The following is a 16,125-nucleotide window of genomic DNA, read 5'->3' on the forward strand; positions in this document are numbered from 1 at the left end:
ATGACACAGGATAAAGAATATATGACACACAGAGGTTGCAGTGAGCCGAGATCACGCCACTGCACTCCAGCCTGGGCGACAGAGCGAGATGCGGTCTCAAGAAAAAAAAAAAGTATATGACGTACACATATATACAGTTAAATGTTATTCAGTCATAATAAAGAAGGAAATCCTGCCATGGCGACAGCATGGATGAACCTGGGGCACATTATGCTATGTGAGACAAGCCAGGCATAGAAAGATGAATACCGGATGATCTTACTCAAATGGAGAATCGAAAAGAACCAGATTCCTAGAGGAAGAGAGTAGAAGAGTGATTGCCTGGGGCTGAGGGGCAGGGGAAGTGGGGAGAGATGTTGGTCAAAGTGAACCAACTTTCTGTTGTAAGATGAATAAATTCTCTACATCCAGTGTACAACATGGTGACTGTATTTAAGGATACTGTAGTGTATATTTGAAATATACTGGACCGGGCACAGTGGCTCATGCCTGTAATCCCAGCACTTTGGGAGTCTAAGGTGGGGGGATCACGAGGTCAGGGGTTCGAGACCAGCCTGACCAACATGGTAAAACCCCATCTCTACTAAAAATACAAAAATTAGTTGGGCGCGGTGGTGGGCACCTGTAATCCCAACTACTCAGGAGGCTGAGGCAGGAGAATTGCTTGAACCCGGGAGGCGGAGGTTGCAGTAAACTGAGATGGCGCCACTGTACTCCAGCCTGGGCGACAGAGCAAGACTCCATCTCAAAAAAAAAAAAAAAGAAATATATTAAAAGCCTGGGTGTGGTGGCTCACACCTGTAATCCCAGCACTTTGGGAGGCCAAGATGGTTGGCTCACTTGAGGTCAGGAGTTCAAGAGCAGCCTGGCCAACATGGTGAAACCCCATCTCTACTAAAAATATAAAAATTAGGCATGTTGGTATGCACCTGTAATCCCAGCTACTTGGGAGACTAAGGCAGGACAATCGCTTGAATCCAGGAGGCAGAGCTTGCAGTGAGCCAAGATCGCCATACTGCACTCCAGCCTGGGGCGACAGAGCAAGACTCCGTCTCAAAAAAAAAAAAAAAAAAAAAAAAAAAAAATGAAATGTACTGAGAGTGTAAATCTTACTTGTTCTTACCATCAGATTTTTTAAAAAGGTCACTGGTAACAGATGTGTTAATTAACTTCATGACAGTCATTTCCCAGTGTATATGTGTATCAAATCATCACCTACACCTTAAATGTATACAACTTTTATTTGTCAAAGACAAAAACACCTATGACACAGGGAGTGATTACAGACAGAGGGGAAGAGGTCTGAGGACTGAGTCTTAAATAGATATTGGGAGACTGTAGGATCTTGTGTGAGTGTCCTATGAACTGAGTTCAGTTCCCCAGTGCTGTGAGTTTTACACCCATCCTCATGTACACATATGTGGTTTGTTTTAGGACACAGTGGTCTTTGAAGACGTAGTTGTGGATTTCACGCTGGAGGAGTGGGCCTTACTGAATCCTGCTCAGAGAAAACTCTACAGAGATGTCATGCTGGAGACCTTCAAGCGCCTGGCCTCAGTAGGTAAGGATGGCGTTATTTCTGTACTTAGTTATTAGATAATAAATGTTTTGTCTGGTTGCAGTGGTTCATGCCTGTATTCCCAGTGCTTTGGGAGGCTAAGGCAGGAGGATCACTTGAGGCTAGGAGTTGACAACCAGCCTGGGCAACATAGTGAGACCTTGTCTCTACAAAAAAAAATCAAAAATTAGCCCAGTGTGGTAGCATGCTCCTGTAGTCCTAGCTACTTGGGAGGCTGAGGCAGGAGAATCACTTGAGCCCAGGAGTTCAAGGCTACAGTGACCCGTGATCTCACCACTGTACTCCAGCCAGGGTGACAACTTGAGACCCTTTCTCAAATAAAAAAGAAAAAATAGCTGGGCACGGTGGCTCACGCCTGTCATCTCAGCACTTTGGGAGACCAAAGCGGGTGGATTGCCTGAGCTCAGGAGTTCGAGACCAGCCTGGGAAACACGGTGAAATGCCATCTCTACTAAAAATACAAAAAATTAGCTGGGCGTGGTGGCGGGTGCCTGTAATCCCAGCTACTCGGGAGGCTGAGACAGGAGAATCACTTGAATCCGGGAGGCGGAGCTTGCAGTGAGCCGAGATCGCACCACTGCACTCTGACCTGGGTGACAGAGTTGAGACTCCGTCTCAAAAATAAATAAATAAATAAATAAAACAAAATAACATAATGAAGTCATGAAACAATTAAACACCTGAATTACTTCTTTCTTTGCATATTGAACCTCATCATATTGGTTCACTTTTTTGTTTCATATAATGAGGCTCAACTTAAAGCCAATGGGTCCATTTCTCAGCAGGATACTTCTGGAGAAAAATTATCCCTCAAACAGAAAATAGAAAAGTTCACAGGAAAGAATATATGGGCCTCCCTTTTAGGAAAAAATTGGGAAGAACATAGTGTTAAAGACAAGCACAACACCAAGGAGAGACATTTGAGGTGAGTTGCACTTAGAAGAAAAAGGCACTATCGCCAGGCATGGTGGCTCACGCCTGTAATCCCAGCACTTTGGGAGGCCGAAGAAGGCAGATCACCTGAGGTGAGGAGTTTGTGACCAGCCTGACCCATATGGTGAAACCCCATCTCTACTAAAAATACAAAAATGGGCGTGGTGGCATGTGCCTGTAGTCCTAGCTGCTCAGGAGGCTGAGACAGGAGAATTGCTTGAACCCGGGAGGCGGAGGTTGCAGTGAGCCAAGATCGTGCCACTGCACTCCAACCTGGGCTAGGCAACAGAGTGAGACTCTGTCTCAAAAAAAAAAAAAAAAAAGATAATTCTGTTAGAAACAATTATCAGAGAACCCCCACATATTACTATTGATTTTGTAATGGGCTATGGTTGAACTTTCTACCAGATTATTTTGTTTATTCCAGTTTGAAATAATTTCAACAGTACAGGAAACTTACCCTTGTACAGAAAATGGCAAAAATGTTATCCTAATATTCATTAATGTATATTAAGAAATAATTGGCTGGTGCAGTGTGGCTCATACCTGTAATCCCAGCACTTTGAGAGGCCAAGGTAGGTGGGTCACCTGAGGTGAGGAGTTTGTGACCAGCCTGACCAATATGGTGAAACCCCATCTCTGCTAAAAATACAAACATTAGCTGGGTGTGGTGGCATGTGACTGTAATCCTAGCTGCTCAGGAGGCTGAGACAGGAGAATTGCTTGAACCCAGGAGGCAGAGGTTGCAGTGAGCCAAGATCGTGCCACTGCACTCCAGCCTGGGGAACAAGAGCAAAACTCCATCTCAAGGAAAAAAAACAAAGAAATTATTAAGGCATAAACCATTAATAATGTGCTGCCCATTTTTAGCAGAAATCCAAGGGTGGAGAGACCATGTAAAAGCGGTAAAGGTAACAAACATGGAGGAAACTTCAGAAAGACTCGAAATTGTAATCGTCATCTGTGCAAGAATCATCGTACTGGCGTAAGACGGTACGAATGCAGTCAGTGTGGAAAACTCTTCACCCATTCTTCATCCCTGATGAGGCACAAAAGAGCTCACTCTGGACAAAAATTATATAAATGTAAAGAATGTGGGAAAGCCTTCAGTCGCCCTTCCTACCTACAGACGCATGAGAAAACTCACAGTGGAGAGAAACCCTATGCCTGTCAATCTTGCGGGAAGACATTTCTTCGTTCCCACTCTCTCACTGAACATGTAAGGACTCACACTGTAGAGAAACCCTACGAATGTGGGCAGTGTGGGAAAGGCTTCAGTTGTCCCAAATCCTTTCGCGCGCATGTGATGATGCACACCGGAGGGAGACCGTATGAGTGCAAGCACTGTGGGAAAGCCTTCAGGTGTCAGAAATCCTTTCGAGTCCATATGATGATGCACGCCGGAGGGAGACCATATGAGTGCAAGCAGTGTGGGAAAGCCTACTGCTGGGCAACATCCTTTCAATGACACGTGAGAATTCACAACGGGGAGAAACCCTATAAATGTGAAAAATGCGGGAAAGCATTCGGTTGGCCCTCATCCTTACACAAACACCTGAGAACACACGCTAAAAAGAAACCTGTGAGTGGGGGCAGCGTGGGAAAGCCTTCCGCGAGGCCTCGTCCCTCCACAGATGTCAAATTGCAAACTAGAGAGAAAGTCTATAAATGTGAAATGTGTGGGAAAACATATGGTTGGTCGTCATCTTTACACAAACATGAGAGAAAGCACACGGGAGAGAAACCTGTAAATGCAGCCAGTGTGGGAAAACCTTCAGGCGGGCTTTGCTCTTCCAAAAATGTAAGAACGCAGATTGGACAGAAGCCCAGTAAATGCGAAAAATGTGGGAAAGCTTTCAGTTGTCCCAGAGCCTTTCAAGGTCATGTGAGAAGTCACACAAGAAAGAAACCCTGTACATCTAAGTAACAGGGGAAAACCTGTGCAAATCAATTCACATATCACGGTTCAGAAAATTCACAGCAGGAGGGCCGGGCACGGTGGCTCACGCCTGTAATCCCAGCATTTTGGGAGGCCAAGGTGGGCGGATCACGAGGTCAGGAGATCGAAACCATCCTGGCTAAATGCCAGGATTTGGTGAAACCCCATCTCCTAATAACCCCATCTCTACTAAACCCCATCTCTACTAAAAAAAAAAAAAAAAAAAAAAAAAAAAAAAAAGGCATGGTGGCAGGCGCCTGTAGTCCCAGCTGCTCGGGAGGCTGAGGCAGGAGAATGGCGTGAACCCGGGAGGCGGAGCTTGCAGTGAGCCGAGATGGCACCACTGCACTCAAGCCTGTGTGACAGAGTGAGACGCCGTCTCAAAAAAATAAAAGAAAATTCACAGCAGGAGAAGAATCTCATGACATTTATAAATATGGTATTGCCTTTATCAGGACCACATCCTAAAAGTGGGCCTCCAGCAAATGAATTTGCAGTTCTCTTGCAGATAAAGTTGAGGGGAGAATCCTGTAAGTCCTCTCTCATCTATAGTACTGAAATTTTGATACATAATGCTTTTTTCTTATAAATTACTAATGTTTCTCTTTTCATTTAGAAGTGTATTGCACCCATGGGTGATTTGAAATGTATTTTAATATGCATTAACTTTAATTTTTATATAATTTTTTTGTTACTCTGTGTGAGGCCATTAGACCAATGAAATATTGGTGTTGGCATTTTCTGACTGGCCCTGTGTGTTCCAAGCTGGATATTACTTACATGTTACTTTTATTCTACCTTTCCATTTTACAGGGAAAAACTATTTTTAATGTTAATACTTTCTACTTATATAAGCAAGTAATTCAGCAGCTTTATGCTATTGGTCAGAGAATCCTTATTCATTTTGCTTGTGGGCTAATAAGTAGTTGGTAGAAATACGTACGTATGTAAAGTCTTGGAGGAATGTAGTCTCGTAGAAACTATTTTTTTCATCTGTTGCTGTTTGCTCTTTCACCTGGCTTCTGGGTTGGAATTGGAAAATAGGTTTTTTGGGGTTTTTTTTCTTTTTCTTTTTCTTTTTTGAGACAGAGTCCCGTTATGTTGCCCAAACTGGAGTGCAGTGGCATGATCTCGGCTCGCTGCAACCTCTGCCTCCCGGGTTCAAGTGATTCTCCTGCCTCAGCCTCCCAAGTAGCTGGGACTATAGGCATGCACCACCGTGCCCAGCTAATTTTTGTATTTTTAGTAGAGACAGGGTTTCACCATGTTGGCCAGGGTGGTCTCGAACTCCTGACCTCAGGTGATCTGCCCACCTTGGCCTCCCAAAGTGTTGGGATTACAGGTGTGAGCCACTGTGCCTGGCCGTATTATCATTATCTTAATACCTCATTCTCTCAGTATTTCTTGTGCTTCTGTGTTCCTGCTTCCATGACAGATACAATGGTACAACCATAAAAACACAGGGGATTGTGGCTGGGTGCGGTGGCTCACGCCTGTAATCCCAGCACTTTGGGAGGCCGAGGCGGGCGGATCACGAGGTCAGGAAATCGAGACCATCCTGGCTGACACATACTGAGAGAATGGCATGAACCCGGGAGGCGAAGCTTGCAGTGAGCTGGGATCGCGCCACTGCACCCCAGCCTAGGCGACAGAGCGAGACTCCATCTCAAAGATAGATAAATAAATAAATAAATAAATAAATAAATAAATAAATAAATAATTTTTTAAAAAAGCACAGGGGATTGTTTCCCTACTGCATCTACTGTGGCCTAGTATTTCATGAGATAAATCTTACCTTTCATAAGAAAATGAAAGACAATACTGGCTTATCAGGCACACTCTGGGAATTTCCTGTCACATAGAGCTGAATACAATCTCTCAGTATGTGTTCAGTTATTATGTTTGATTATGTATTATTAAAACAAAAGTTTCTGTTTCTGAGAAATATCTATTTCCTGTGTTTGTGTTTTCAAAGAAGTTGGATTCTATACAAATGGATAAAATGTTTCTGAGAAATAGCCTATTTAGCTGAGTTTTTCAAATAAGTTGTATCCTAACAAATGACAATCTCTATTTTTTATTTACTGGGAGAATGTATTAAAATATTGAAACTTAATTGCCAAATCAACTTGGTGACTTTAAAAATTATACTTCTGGGCTGGTCGCGGTGGCTCACGCCTGTAATCCCAGCACTTTGGGAGGTCGAGGCAGGCGGATCACGAGGTCAGGAGATCGAGACCATCCTGGCTAAGACCATGCAACCTTGTCTCTACTAAAAATACAAAAATTAGCTGGACGTGGTGGCAGGTGCCTGTAATCCCAGCTACTTGGGAGGCAGAGGCGGGAGAATTGCTTGAACCCAGGAGGCAGAGGTTGCGGTGAGCCGAGATGGCGCCACTGCACTCCAGCCTGGGCAACAAGAGCGAAACTCCACCTCAAAAAAATAAAAAAAAGTCTTGATAGCACTGCAAAGACTTCGTGTCATTTCACAATCACAGTTAGCTTATTTGATCACTCCTTCCCTACATTCCTCTCATTGTACAAATTGGTACCAGATGGAAAGTGCTGACTGTGAGTTGTCCAGGTTCTTGATGCATTGAACAAAGAATTGAACAAAACACACAAAGCAATGACAGCGCAGATTTATCTAAATGAAAGTACACTCCACGGAGTGGAAGCCGGCTCTAGCGGGCAGCTCAAGAGCTGCAGTTGCAATGTTCTTCAGGGTTTTTATAAAGCTACAAGAATTTTGTAACACCCCTAGGTGCCCTTTAGAGAACTCCAATTGGTTACCCCCTATGAAGAATTTGCCCACAACCAATCAGAAGCGAAGACTTGGCCCATGGCCAATCAGAGGCTGAGGTGGAGACTTGGCCCTGTCGAATCAGGGTCTGAAGTGGAGACTTCTATCTTGTTATCACAGGAGTGAGGATGTAGCCTGTTTCTGCCTAATCTTGCCTAGAAGTGGCTGCACCTGCTGTTCTTTTGCTTATGCCTTAACTCTTGGTTATCCTAATTCCCTATTCTCCTGCCTCAAAATGACAAGGTAATCACAAGCCGCAGACTCCTGGTTAACCTTACATACCCCAAAATAGTAATGGAATCTCTCCATAGTGAAAGCCTGATGTGTCTTACCACCTGTATTGGGCACTGTTCGAATTTTTATATTTCAAGACAAGTCATCTTCTTCTGGATAAAAAATATAATTACATAATTTGCCAAGTATGGTATTAAGTGTTTTGTTGTTTGTTTGTTTGTTTTTGAGACAGAGTTTTGCTTTTGTTGCCCAGGCTGGAGTGCAATGGTGTGATCTCAGCTCACTGCAACCTCTGCCTCCCTGGTTCAAGTGATTCTCCAGCTTCAGCCTCCCGAGTAGCTGGGGTTACAGGTGCCCGCCACCACACCCAGCTAATTTTGTATTTTTAGTACAGAGGGGTTTTCACCATGTTGGCCAGGCTGGTCTCGAACTCCTGACCTCAGGTGATCCACCCGCCTTGGCCTCCCAAAGTGTTGGGATTACAGGCGTGAGCTACCGCGCCCGGCGAGCATTAGGTATTAACCAGAGTATTCAAAAGCATCCATTTATATGACGTTCTGGATAAAGCAAGAGTATAGGAATTTAGAACTATATGAAGCATTAAGGGTCGCAGGACAGTTTGTCTCCAAAAGGGCAGGAGGAGGCTTTTAGTGGTGACAGAGTGTTTTGTATCTTGATTATGGTGGTACAAGTATGCATTTGTGAAAACCCAGCTCGATTTAAAATTGTAAATTTTACTAATTTTAAATAACTCAATGGAAAACAAAAGAAGCAAAGTCTCATTTATGAACTAAGAAAAAATTAAAACTCATCTGATCTTTGATGTTTAGTGTGCAACAACAGTACTTTCCACTTCTCAAAGACTTGTGACCCATCAAGACTTTTTTGGAACCCATCATAAATTAGGAAGCATTTGCCAGGGTTATAGCTGCCCTCACCCCAGCCACTTAACCTGAGGGAAGCCACAAGGCACCAGCTATGCCTAAGTTCACACCAAGTTCCTGGGGTCAGAACTCTGAGAATGCTGTGGTTTGGAACCTAAAAGGAATTCTAGAGAGTTCCAAAGGGGATCCTTGGGTGGAGGGAAGGAGTGTCTTATCCTTGGGCGTTTGAATCATGTCTTCCAAGGTTCTGTCCTGAGGCCATTTGCAGCTCAGTTCTAGCTCCCTGACGTATCAGGGTCAAACCCAGTTTTGTTTTTGTTTTGGGTTGGAGTTTTGCTCTTGTTGCCCAGGCTGGAGTGAAATGGCGTGATCTCAGCTCACTGCAACCTCTGCCTCCCGGGTTCAAGCGATTCTCCTGCCTCAGCCTCCCGGGTAGCTGGGATTACAGGCATGCACCACCCCGCCCGGCTAATTTTGTATTTTTAGTAGAGATAGGGTTTCTCCATGTTGGTCAGGCTGGTCTCGAACTCCTGACCTCAGGTGATCCGCCCTCGGTCTGCAAGTTGAACCCGCATATCTTTGGAGATCTGGAACACTTACGCTAAGTTCAGAACCAGAACCGGAAGTGCTGAGGAGCTTTCCTTCTAGTCCCGCCCCTCACACTGTCGCTTACGCTTCCAGTTAGCAACTTGGTCAAAGAAAACACCTGCCTCTGGCCAAGAGACGTGAAGTGAGAGCTTCAGAAGCGTCCAGGCCGGGCACAGTGGCTCACGCCTGTAATCCCACCACTTTGGGAGGACAAGACGGGCGGATCACTTGAGGTCAGGAGTTAGAGGCCAGCCTGGCCAACATGGCGAATTCCCGTCTCTGCTAAAAGTACAAAAATTAGCCGGGCGTGGCGGCGCATGCCTGTAGTCCCATCTACTCCGGAGGCTAATGCAGGAGAATCGCTCGAACCCGGGAGGTGGAGTTGCATTGAGCCGAGATCTTGCCACTGCACTCCAGCCTGGGCAACAGAGTGAGACTCTGTTTCAAAAAAAAAGTCAGGCGTGGTGGCTCACCCCTGTAATCCCAGCACTTTTGGGAGGCCGAGTCGAGTGTATCACCTGAGGTCAGGAGTTCGAGACCAGCCTGACCAACATAGTGAAACCCCATCTCTACTAAAAATACAAAAATACAAAAAAATTAGCCGGGTATGGTGACGCAGGCCTGTAATCCCAGCTACTTGGGAAGCTGAGGCAGGAGAATTGCTTCAACCTGGGAGACGGAGGTTGCAGTATGCCACTGCACTTCAGCTTGGGCGACAGAGCAAGACTCTGTTTCAAAAAATAAAAATAAAAATAAAAAATAAAAAAAAGAAGCGTCCAACTTCCCCTGAGAGATCCACTGGGGCCTCCGCAGACAGACTGTGAAGGCTGCAGAGTGGAAGGTGGGATCTGACCAAGGCATGTTGTGTTGGGACGGGAACACATGAGGGGACCGCATGGGACATGATGGCGGTGAAGCGAGGGAATAGACACTCTCACGACGGAGCTCCCGGTGCAAAACAGGAAGCAAGAGAACTTTATGAGACGCCAGGGAGTAAGGGGACCTTTGCTATCAGAAACCAAATCAGCCCCTGTCGCGGACTGGAGCATGGCGGGCTCCTGACTCTAGAGGGCGCCAGGCTCCCACTGTGTGGCGATGAAAAGCACCACGCCCTGCGGGTTGTTATGGAGCCGCGGGGCTAGGGAGGGCGCAGATGGGCTTGGAGCACAGTGAGAGTCCAGCAGTGTGAAGCTTCTTGCCCAGGGGGTTGGCAAAGGATCCTTTGGGAAATTCGTTAGGGGCCAAAGAACACACTGCACTGTTTGGATTGGGGGAGACAACCCTTTAGTCAGCAGATCAAATGTCATCCCTACGACATCTAATCTCGGCCGGGCGCGGTGGCTCACGCCTGTACTCCCAGCACTTTGGGAGGCCGAGGCGGGTGGATCACGAGGTCAGGAGATCGAGACCATCCTGGCTAACACGGTGAAACCCCGTCTCTACTAAAAATACAAAAAATTAGCCGAGTGTGGTGGCGGGCGCCTGTAGTCCCAGCTACTCAGGAGGCTGAGGTAGGAGAATGGCGTGAACCCAGAGGTGGAGCTTGCAGTGAGCAGAGATCGAACCACTGCACTCCAGCCTGGATGACAGAGTGAGACTCCGTCTCAAAAAAAATAAAATAAAATAAAATACAAAATTAGTCGGGCAGGAGAATCGCTTGAACCCGGGAGGCGGAGGTTGCAGTGAGCCGAGATTGCGCCATGCACTCTAGCCCGGGTGACAGAGTGAGACTCCATCTCGGAAAAAAAAAGAAAAAAAGAATGTACTGAGACTGCAACATTCTGAGATAAGCAGGGAGCTGGCTAGAACACTCAGGTTCTGCTCTAGTCCCTGCAAGAACAGGATTTTCTACTTTAGCCCAGCATGTTCTCTTGCCCCTGAGGTATATCACCTGGGGCAGGCTGCCTTTTGGGGTCCCTAATCTGGAGTGCAAATGAGGCTCCATCTGCTCCAGGCAGCTGTCTGAGCCTTGGAGGAGCAGCTCACAATGAATTGTAGGCTTCTGTTGTCCCTTGCTGCCCTATCTGTAAGTAATAAACCCATGAAATTCCATGTAACTCAACGAGTTCCATGTAACTTGTTGTATGTGGGTGTTCTCTCTCACCAGAGTCAGACAAGTTGCTAACCAGTGCACACTGAACCTGCTTCACAAAGAGTACTGTGTAATCATGTCATTACATGGAATAAAAAACTAGGCAAACAGGCTGGGCGCTGTGGCTCATGCCTGTAATCCCAGCACTTTGGGAGGCCAAAGCAGGTGGATCACGAGGTGAGGAGTTCGAGACCAGCCTGACCAACACGGTGAAACCCCATGTCTACTAAAAATACAAAAATTAGCTGGGCGTGATGGCGGGCGCCTGTAATCCCAGCTACTAGGGAGGCTGAGGCAGGAGAATCACTTGAACCCGGGAGGCGGAGGTTGCAGTGAGCTGAGATCGTGCCATTGCACTCCAGCCTGGGCGACAGGGTGAGACTCCGTCTCAAAAAAGAAAGAATACAAATTTTTTTTTTTTTTTGACACAGAGTCTCACCCTGTCACCCAGGCTGGAGTGCAGTGGTGCAATCTCAGCTCACTGCAACCTCCGCCTCCCGGGTTCAAGTGATTCTCCTGCCTCAGCCTCCCGAGTAGCTGGGATTACAGGCACGCACCACCACGCTCAGCTAATTTTTGTATTTTTAGTAGAGATGGGGTTTCACCGTGTTGGCCATGCTGGTCTCGAACTCCTGACCTCATGATCTGCCCGCCTCGGCCTCCCAAAGTGCTGGGATTACAGGCGTGAGCCACCGTGCCTGGCGCTCCCAGCCTTCTAACATGCAATTTCTGAGATTCCCATTCCTCATGCTGTGTGGTCACCTCATGGTGAAATAAGTCAACAGACCCTACTTTGTTCAACTGCAGTTGTGTTTCTCATGGGTTTGGGCTGCTGAGCAGTGACATAACTAATGTGTGAGCTTTTCTTCTTCTGAATAAGTCATTTTAATGAGAAACATGTTTAACATTATAAGACTTTAAAAATTCACATAAAAATTCTAGAACATGCACTATAGCATCAGAACATATTTAAAAATATACAGTTATACACATGATTTGACAATCCATAATTGTACTGGAATATTTTAACATATCCCTTCTCAATACATGAAAGATAGTTAAAATTTTAAGTTTACAGCAAATATAAAAACAGTTCTAGGGTTGTTCTAAGAAATACATACAGAACCTTGTGTTTGGCAAAAAAGTAGATTATTTTTGCAAACATAAAAATTGTGATTAACACATATTAGGTTTATCCTTTAGAAACTGCATTCAGCTCTGAATGACAGAAGACTCCTATAATCTGCTTCGTATATCTACAAAGTGCATATTTCTCATATGTATTGTCCAGAAACAAAAAGTACAGGGTAAATGCAACCACCCAACACTACAATCAGGAAACAATTTCCTGATGCCATAATTGTAACTTTCAGGGTACAGTCAAGAACATGAGGACAGGCCAGGCACGGGGGCTCACGCCTGTAATCCCAGCACTTGGGGAGGCTGAGGCGGGTGGATTACCTGAGATCAGGAGTTCGAGACCAGCGTGACCAACATGGAGAAACCCCGTCTCTACTAAAAATACAAAATTAGCCGGGCGTGGTGGCGGGCGCCTGTAGTCCCAGCTGCTCGGGAGGCTGAGGCAGGAGAATGGCATGAACCCGGGAGGCGGAGCTTGCAGTGAGCAGAGATTGCGCCACTGCACTCCAGCCTGGGCTACGGAGTGAGACTCTGTCTCCAAAAAAAATAAATAAATAAAAAGTACCCACGTTGACATGGGAAATCTTGTACAACACATGTACTCTAGATTTTATCATCTTCAAATAACAAGTTCTACCTTCTTACTTCATAACTTTTGTGTCCAATTCCCAGCCAGGAGCTGGGACACACAGAAAAGGGTAAAAGAGGAAAATGAGTCACTGAGGGTGTTCCTAGGCCACAGCCTTGTATTTAGCAATTTCTGCCAGGATCATGAAATACTGTGTCCACTAAGTAAAAAAAATGCTGAATATACATTTTCTAATACTAAAGACTCAAACCCTCAAAAAACATGGTGAAACCCCATCTCTACTAAAAATACAAAAAAATTAACTGGGCATGGTGGTGGGCACCTGTAGTCCCAGCTATTCGGGAGCCTGAGGCAGGAGAATGGCGTGAACCTGGGAGGCGGAGCATGCAGTGAGCCGAGATTGTGCCACTGCCCTCCAGCCTGGGCGACAGAGAGAGACTCCATCTCAAAAAAACAAAAAAAAAAACAACCTTAAGTTCAAACTTTCAGCCTCCAGAACTATGAGAGAATAAATTTGTTTCATTCGGCCACCAACTTTGTGGTGATTTGTTACAGCACCCCTTGCAAACACTTAAAGGAGTATTTACCAGCTGTGTTTCTCTCAAAAAGAATGAGAAATAATGGGCTAGAGGTCTACTTTAACATAAGGCACTAATAAACCCATGGCTAGACTTAAGACCTTTATAAACATTTTCTAACAGTATTGAATTTATTTAGTACAGTAAGTCATCTGCATGGAACCTTTGCCACATTACTTACTAACGTACGGTTTCCCTCCAGTGTGAGTTTTCATGTGTTATTTTAAGGATGGGAGACCCCAGAAAGCTTTTCCATGCTGCATACATTTAGAGAGTTTCTCTCCGATGTGAATCCTTATGTCTTTGTAAGGACGAGAGTCTACCGAAGGCTTTTGTACATTCCTTACATTCGTGGGGTTTCTCTCTACTGTCAGTTCTCAAATGTCCTCGAAACGATGATGACCAATTGAATACTTTCCCACACTGCTCACACACATAGGGTTTCTCTCCAGTGTGAATTCTCACTTGTGTTCGGACGTATGAGGGACTACTGAAGACTTTCCCACATTCCCTACAGGCGTACGCTTTCTCTCCAGTGTGAGTCCTTACGTGTCCCTTAAAGGAGGAGGGAGAACTGAAGGGTTTTCCACACTGTTTGCATCCACAGGGCTTTTCCCCAGAGTGTGTTCTCATGTGAACCCTAAGGTCCGAGGGCCAACTGTAGGTGTTCCCATATTCCACACACTTGTAGGCTTTTTCTCCTGTGTGCATTCCGGCATGTATGATCAGGTAGAAGGAATGAAAGGCCTTCCCACATTCCTTGCATTTGTAGGCTTTCTCTGGACTGTGAACTTTTTTTTTTTTTTTTTTTTTGAGACGGAGTCTCGCTCTGTCGCCCAGGCTGGAGTGCAATGGCGCAATCTCAGCTCACTGCAAGGTCCGCTTCCCGTGTTCACGCCATTCTCCTGCCTCAGCCTCCTGAGTAGCTGGGATTACAGGCACACACCACCATGCCCGGCTAATTTTGTATTTTTATTAGAGACAGGGTTTCTCCATGTTGGTCACGCTGGTCTTGAACTCCCAACCTCAGATGATCCACCCGCCTCGGCCTCCCAAAGTGCTGGGATTACAGGCGTGAGCCACCACGCCCGGCTTGTATTTTTTTTTTATAGAGATGGGCTCTCCCTATGTTGCCCAGGCTGATCTCGAACTCCTGGACTGAAACGATCCTCCTGCCTCGACCTCCCAAAGTGCTGGGAATACAAATGTGAGCAACCACATCTGGGCCAACTTGCATAAAACCTTCTAAGTAGGCGGCCACATTTTTTTCAATTACTTTCCATTGCTAAAATTTCTCTGGTCAATTTCAGACACAATGACTGACAGGCCAGCCTGCTACTCATAGAAGGTCTGGCTACAGAACATGAGAAGAACAGGTAGGTGCCAGCAGGCTTCCAAGTGAAAGGAACACCATTTTCACTTCAATTATTTATCCCTGCTTGAATGTAACCATCAAAAATCACCATGATCGATAAAAAGAATGTAACGATAGAAGTAAATCTTGTCATTGGAAGTGATAATATCGCTTTTCTGAGAAACTAAACATAACTGCAAAACTGCCAGAACTTGATAAAATACGTGCAATATACATAATTAAATGTATTGATGGACTAAAATTTCATTTTCTGGAAAAACTATATAAAATATTGAGGAATAGGCTGAACAGCACCTGCCAGGTCTGTGTGAAGACAATGTCAGGTATCTCATGAGAACGTGACAGAGAGGTCTCCCATGGGTATATAAACAACTTTGTGAGGGTGAAGACTCCTCAATTCAAATGCATTTGCATTCTGTAAGCATATTGAGTTAAGTGGGCCAGGCACGGTGGTTCATGCCTGTCATCCCAGCATTTTGGGGTCCTGGAGGGAGGCCATGAGTTCAAAATCAACCTGGGCAACATAGGTAGAGCCTGTCTACAGAAAATAAAAAAAAGAGTTAACTGGTCCACGGGTTCTGGTTTACAGTGAGCTGTGTTTTTTTGTTTGTTTGTTTTTTGTTTTTTGTTTTTGAGATGGAGTCTCACTCTTTCACCAGGGCTGGAGTGCAATGGCACAATCTTGACTCACTGCAACCTCCACCTCCGTAGTTCAAGCCCTTCTCCTGCCTCAGCTTCCCGAATAGCTGGGACTACAGGCGCTCGCCACCATGCCCAGCTAATTTTTGTATTTTTAGTAGAGATGGGGTTTCACCATGTTGGCCAGGATGGTCTCGATCTCTTGACCTCGTGATCCGCCCACCTTGGCCTCCCAAAGTGCTGGGATTACAGGTGTGAGCCACCGCCCCGGCCGAGCTATGATGATCTTGTCACTGCGTTCTACCCTGGACAACAGAGCAAGACCTTGTCTCAAAAAAAAAAAAAAAAAAAAAAACAAAGACCAAAAAAACAAGAGAGGGAGATTGAGAAACACTTAACTGGTTTATCCCAAATTTATTTATTTATTTAATTTTTTTTTTAATTTAATTTAATGTTTTTTTTCAGACAGTATCTCACTCTGTTGCCCAGGCTGGAGTGCAGTGGCGGGATCTTGGCTCACTGCAACCTCCGCCTCCCAGGTTCCAGCGATTCTCCTGCCTCAGCCTCCTGAGTAGCTGGGATTACAGGCACACGCCACCAGGCCCAGCTAATTTTTGTATTTTAGTAGAGACAGGGTTTTGCCATGTTGGCCAGGCTGGTCTTGAACTCCTGACCTCAGGTGATTCCCCCCCGCCTCAGCTTTCCAAAGTACTGGGATTATAGGCGTGAGCCACCACGCCTGGCCTGGATTT

At 45.6% G+C, this 16,125-nt stretch overlaps 1 protein-coding gene across 1 annotated transcript; it reads left to right on the forward strand.

The window, feature by feature from the left end:
• Positions 1 to 1,462: 1,462 nt before the first annotated feature.
• On the forward strand, positions 1,463 to 7,649 carry ZNF556 (zinc finger protein 556). Its single transcript, XM_063719268.1, has 2 exons — positions 1,463 to 1,561; positions 3,383 to 7,649. The coding sequence occupies exon 2, from the start codon at positions 3,555 to 3,557 to the stop codon at positions 3,978 to 3,980; it is 426 nt and encodes a 141-aa protein (XP_063575338.1). The 5' UTR covers positions 1,463 to 1,561; positions 3,383 to 3,554; the 3' UTR covers positions 3,981 to 7,649.
• The last annotated feature ends 8,476 nt before the right edge of the window (positions 7,650 to 16,125 follow it).

Source organism: Pongo abelii, chromosome 20 (genome assembly GCF_028885655.2).
Source record: "Pongo abelii isolate AG06213 chromosome 20, NHGRI_mPonAbe1-v2.0_pri, whole genome shotgun sequence".
NCBI classification, from domain to species: domain Eukaryota; kingdom Metazoa; phylum Chordata; class Mammalia; order Primates; family Hominidae; genus Pongo; species Pongo abelii.